General features: G+C 40.5%; 1 protein-coding gene across 1 annotated transcript; it reads left to right on the forward strand.

The window, feature by feature from the left end:
• The first annotated feature begins 2,780 nt into the window (after positions 1–2,780).
• SCP2D1 (SCP2 sterol binding domain containing 1) lies at positions 2,781–4,396 on the forward strand. The gene is made up of 2 exons (XM_042464381.1): positions 2,781–2,844; positions 4,024–4,396. Exons 1-2 carry the CDS (start codon positions 2,781–2,783, stop codon positions 4,377–4,379), a joined length of 420 nt encoding a protein of 139 aa, XP_042320315.1. The 3' UTR covers positions 4,380–4,396.
• The last annotated feature ends 1,446 nt before the right edge of the window (positions 4,397–5,842 follow it).

Raw genomic sequence — 5,842 nt, forward strand, 5'->3', positions numbered from 1 at the left:
TCTTGTGTCTACTGTCAATTTCTTTATCAAGAAACTCACTGGACTTGCTCAGAACAAATATCTGGTCACATTAACATTAACTGTCAGGAAGGCACCTCTGTCACCTGTCACTATTAGGCTTCCAAGGGATGATCTAGGCCACATTTTTTTCATGAGGGATATACAGTCAGTCATGTTGTGCCGGTTGCTGCTGGCCAAGTACAGACTGCACACTCAGTGTGTAGCTGTTTCACAGTGCCCACCCTTTTCTTCAGCTGTCCTGAATTAGAGTTCCTTCCAGGAGGAAAGCTACAGCAGGAATGGATTTGGAGCAAGCACTTTTCCCACCAGTCACTTCTCTGCTTCCAGTCTACTTCCTCTGCAAACATATTTTTCTCTTTGAAAAGGACTGGAGCCACATACTCAGTGTGTGAAGATTTCTGTGTGGGCAACTGTGGCTCTCCAGATGTTGGACGGCAACTTCTGCTAGTCCCAGCCAGCATGGCCAGTTGTGTAGATTCCAGACCAATAATGTCGGAAGGGTCACAGTTGCCCATTCCTGGTAAAGTGTTGTTTGGCCTTGAGATTTAGCAACAGACACTCCTCTTGCATTCTGTGCTGGTGACATTTCTGCCACAGCCAGCAAAGGCCATCTGGTCTTACCAAGCAGATGTTGTGTAAAGAGAACAGAAGTAGCAGGTTGCAAAAAACTGTTGTGGAAAACCAAAGAATTTCAGCCTTGTCTAGTCAAATTTCCACAACTTGACAGATGCATTTGTATGTTGTGGGTTTTGCCAAATGTGCAATTTGGCATTGCTCAAAGGGCAAGTCTGTCCTTTGTTTTTCTACCACAGTTTGTATCTCGTGATTTCCAGTATTTTAGGAAAAACACCATTTAAGATTTCATTATAGCCAGATAGGTTGTTGTGCATGTTAAGTATTTAGTCAGCTACGAGACATGGGACATGGCTTCTAGGATGTTGTGTGTGTTTTAATCCACACAGGAATCCCGTTGGTGTCTTATCCATGCATAACTTTCATTTGAGAAGCATTTGGACATTTTTGTCTGTTGAAGAACATCTGCTTTCAGTTCAAGTTTGTAGAAGAGATATGCCTATGGTGCCATTAGATGTCTTGTTTGTTCATTCATCTGCACATCCTGTGGGTGCATTAAATTGGTTGTGCATCCAGTGACACATTCAGTTGTGCACTTGGTAGCATAATGTTGCAGTTCACGAGGCAACCAACTGTATTGTCAAAGTGCAATGTTGGTTGTGGAGGTACACAGCTGCAGTGCAGGATCTTAGCCACTCTGTTTAAATTAGATGCATTCCACTTTAGATTTTAGGGGACCAGAGAGCCTACAGCGCCTGATACTCCTTGGCACTCTCCTATCCAAGTATTAACCAGAGCTGACCCTGCTTAGCTTCCAAGATCAAACGAAATCTGATGCCTTTAGAGTATTGAGGCCATCAACAATTGCCCATTCCTACAACATACACATTAAATGGGTGATCACTTTAAGAAAATCTTGGAGTCCATTCCCTCTTTTTATTGCTGTTGTCTGCAAGTAATATAAAGTACTGACTAAAATTCATAAAAGCAGTTGAGTCATGAGACTTTTTTTTTCCAGAAATGTAGTCCCTCAACACTACTGCAAGCTGCTTTTGAAGCCACTTTTAAATAGGCTTTGAGATTTGCCAACATGCTGTTTACATTACTGTCAGCAGTTTCTAGGGTAGTATTTAGAAATGGCAGCAAATTCCTAACCTCAGTGGAAGGACTGGACTCCAGACAGGCTCGAATGTTGGTCCAGATTTCAGTGGCATAAATCATCACCATAATGCCCAGCACCATGCAGCAATTGCAGGCATGAGCATCAAGGGACCTTTTGGGAGTCTTCATTACTCTCTGAGCTGCATTGCTGCCCTTTTCTAAACTGGAAGTGACTTTGTTTACTTTTGGGGGTGATATTTTACTTGTTTGTGAGTGGAACTCTTGAAACAATGTTTATATGTAAAGCCCCCCCCCCCCAACACACAATAATTGTTTTGCACAAAATTTACAAATTTTGCCCTTTTTTTCAAGCTGGTCATTGGGATCAAGACTTAGGGAATTCCTAGGGCTACATGGGATGCTCCCTGGACTGCAGAATACCACTCCTGCCTTATTACAACATTCATCAGTGTAAATGCAACTCTCTTGCCCATGCCTTCATGAAGTATATACTTTATATAGAGATGCAGAGGCCCCCTTTCACTGTGTGAATGTCACAGTAGGAATCAAGCCCTGTTGGGTTCAGCACATAGCAATGCTGTCATCACCACACACCAGGCGCTCTAGAGCAAATCTACATAAAACTTCCAGACATCTGGGAACTAACATCCATTTGCTCTAGATTACTTCTGGAGGGGGTTTAGCCATGGGAGGGATTTGCTCATCTATAGTTTTATAATGAAAAGGCAACAACTATTTCACTGGAAATTAGCAAAGCCATTTGGCAGTCATGTGCCATCATGTTGGCTTCAGCTTATGGCAACCCTATGAAAGAAAGACCTTCAGGAGACCCTGTTAATCCATCTATGCTTAGTTCTTGCAAACTCAGTGCCATAGTTTCCTTGACTGAGGGCCAGTCTCCACGTAAGTGTACTATGCAAATTGCTGCAGATATTTGCACATTCACATTGATGGTTAATTGTCTTCACTTTCCTGTGCAAATTTTCATCTATTTGCACCTATCCATGCTACCTCTGCTGAAAATGTGCAGCCATCTGACTCCATGTGAAGCCTCACACACGATAATGTGCATTTCGGCAGATTTCAGCGGATACTCTGGTGAAAACTGCGAGTCTTTTCCTACTGAGTGTAAGGAATGGGGGGGGCGGAGTGCAAAAAGCCCAAACCCTTGTGAACTTTGCGTAGCCAGATCACATTCTATTCAACTGGAATGAACAGTATTTTAATCCTGTGACAAGATGGAGTGTATCCATCTTGGGCTCCTCCTCTTTTCCTACTGCTTTCAACTTTACCAAACAGAATCATGTTTTCCAATTAATCATGTTATCTCATGATGTGCCCAAAGTACAACAGCATCAGTTTAATAATTTTGGCTTCTAATGAAAGTTCAGGCTTTATTGTTGTTGTTGTTGTTGTTGTTATTATTATTATTATTTGCTCTTTGACCCATTTATTTGTCATTTTGAATGTATTAATTAATTTATTACAGCACTTAGCCAGCATATATTTAACATTTTAGCAGTCCATGGAATTGTTGTCCATCACTGCATTTCAAATGAGTTTTTTCCATGTCACCTTTCTTCACTGTCCAGCTTTCACATCCAAGTACAGTGAGCACTAAATACTATGAAAACAAAAATAATGGCCATATATAATTTATATAATTTTAAAGTGGGTGATAAAGACATTAAAATTGTTAAAAGATTTTCTGTGCTTTGACTCAGTCGTTAATCAAAATGAAGACTGTAGTCAAACACTTGGAAGGGCAGCTATGAAGGAACAGGATACGATTCTCAAGCATAAAAATGTATCACTGAATACTAAAGTCAGGATCATCCATGCATAGTCTTTCTGATTTCTTAAGTAAATGTAAAGTGTGATGCATCCTTTCTAAATGTAAGAAATCTTCAACACTACTATGGAGTATATTCACCAATGAGCACACAGCATGCAAATGAAAACTTGATGCTGACTGGCTGTCACATCTGATTTCACAATGTGTCCACCCAACAATGATTTTAGTAATGTAAACCCACTCTGTCAAACCCAAAACACTAAGCCAGACATCCAAGGAGGTGTGGTAACATACTGAGCTATTGCATCCACAGTGGGATACATCTGGAAAGTACAACCATCCTCTGCTGTCTAGATAACATTAAGTAATTCTTCAAAAGTCTACAGATGAAGGTGTGGAAAGAAAAAAAGAAAGCATGTCTTCAGACAAAGATCAACACACCCGAGGAAACTGCTGTCTCAGATTTGTATGTGACTCTCATGTCAGCTTCTAAAAAAACCCTTCCACAAAAGCCACTGGGCTCCAGAGTGACCTGATATTTGAAGAACTTGGTCGCCGCATCAAGGAGGTTGGCAGTCAACTTGTCAAAAAGGTGAATGCGGTCTTTCAGTGGGACATCGTGTGTGGAGAGACGATAGTGGCACAGTGGACTTTGGATCTGAAGACAGGTTCTGGTGAGGTCTACCAAGGAGCTTCTCGCAAGCCTGCCAACACCGTGTTCACTCTCTCTGACCACGATTTCATGGAGCTCGCTCTGGGCAAGATGAAACCACAGAAGGCTTTCCTGGTTGGCAAGGTGAAGGTGAAGGGCAACGTTCTGCTGAGTCATAAACTGGAGATGCTTCTCAAAGAATATGTTAAACTCTGAGTTGCTCATCAACAAGAGCACTGATGAAATCCCTTATTCTCTTTAGTCAATATGATGGTCATAGAGGAGAAGGAAATTAAAATGCAGAGTATTTTAATGGAAAATGTTACTGTTCAAATGTGTATTAATTTAATTGAAATAGGTGTGAGTGATCATGATGTGCCAAAGGGAACACACCAAATTAATTATTTAGTTCAGTAAACCCCATGCCAGTTACATAGGAGGGAATATTTATGTCTATACCTATCTAATCCGAGTCTGTGGGAAATGTGTGAAGGAATGGCCAGACATGGAATAGTTATAACTCCAGAATCCGTTGACATGATTATTAGTCATACCAGCAGGGGATTCTGAAAGTTGAGGTTTGAATGAGTAACTTTGGCCAGGTTTTTTTTTCCCATTGAGGAAGCAAGACACTCTGAATGTATCAGTATTTGGAATTTCACTCCTTCCTCATTAAGAAGACAAATCTCCTGCTGAGTATTTTCAGATCAGGGGACAGGGAAGTAAATTTGAGCTTGGCAAAAACATTACAAAGCATCATGGTTATCAAGTGTGTGTGTGTCTCAATAAGTGAAGAAACATGTTTTGTAAAGGACAGGCAGAAAACAATACAAATGTATTCTCATCACAATAGAAATGCCACATACATGTTTTATAATCTGTTTCCAAGTACAGAACATTATACAAGCTATCTTGAATTCTCAAGACAATTCTGGGAAGTTCGCTAGGTATAGATATAGATATACAGATATCTGTCTTGTAATACTAATAAAACATCAAAATACTATTTTTGTCTTACAAGAGTTAAATGGCCTGGAAACCTAAGCCTGGAGGTAAAAGTTTTGGAAACAAAGCCCAAGGAGGAATGGCTTAGGGAGCTGGATATTTTTAGCTTGGAGAAGAGAAGATTTAAGAAGTGATAGGATAGCTATCTTTAAATACCTGAAGTGATGTTAAGTACAAGATGGAGCAAATCTGCTTTCTGTTGCTCCAGAGACCAGGACACAAATCAATGGATTCAAATTACAAGAAAAGAGATTCCAGCTAAACATTATAAATAACCTCTTGACTGTAAGAGCCATTCAACAGTGGAATACACTGCCTGAGTGTCTGGTGGGCTCTTTTTCCTTGGAGTTTTGTTAGATGACCATCTTTTGGGAGTGCTTTAGTTGAATATATTTTCATGGCAGGGAGGTTAGACTACATACCTCTTGTAGCCCCTTCCAGCTCTATGAAACCCCACAACCCCTCTGTGCTGTTGTTGGAGAGAAATTATTAGGATGAAGCTTTCAATGCATGAATCTGTTGCTCATCAAATTGTTCTTAAAGCTGGATTTCACTTGGGTTAAACACTGCAGATTCTGCAGCTAGACAATGTGTTCTTCAAGCAGGTCCCTGTCTGAAATTACAGGGTGATTCCAAAAGAATGGTGCAGAAATAAAGCTGTTCTTATTTGGTTT

The sequence above is a fragment of the Sceloporus undulatus genome, chromosome 4, assembly GCF_019175285.1.
Source record: "Sceloporus undulatus isolate JIND9_A2432 ecotype Alabama chromosome 4, SceUnd_v1.1, whole genome shotgun sequence".
Lineage (NCBI taxonomy): Eukaryota > Metazoa > Chordata > Lepidosauria > Squamata > Phrynosomatidae > Sceloporus > Sceloporus undulatus.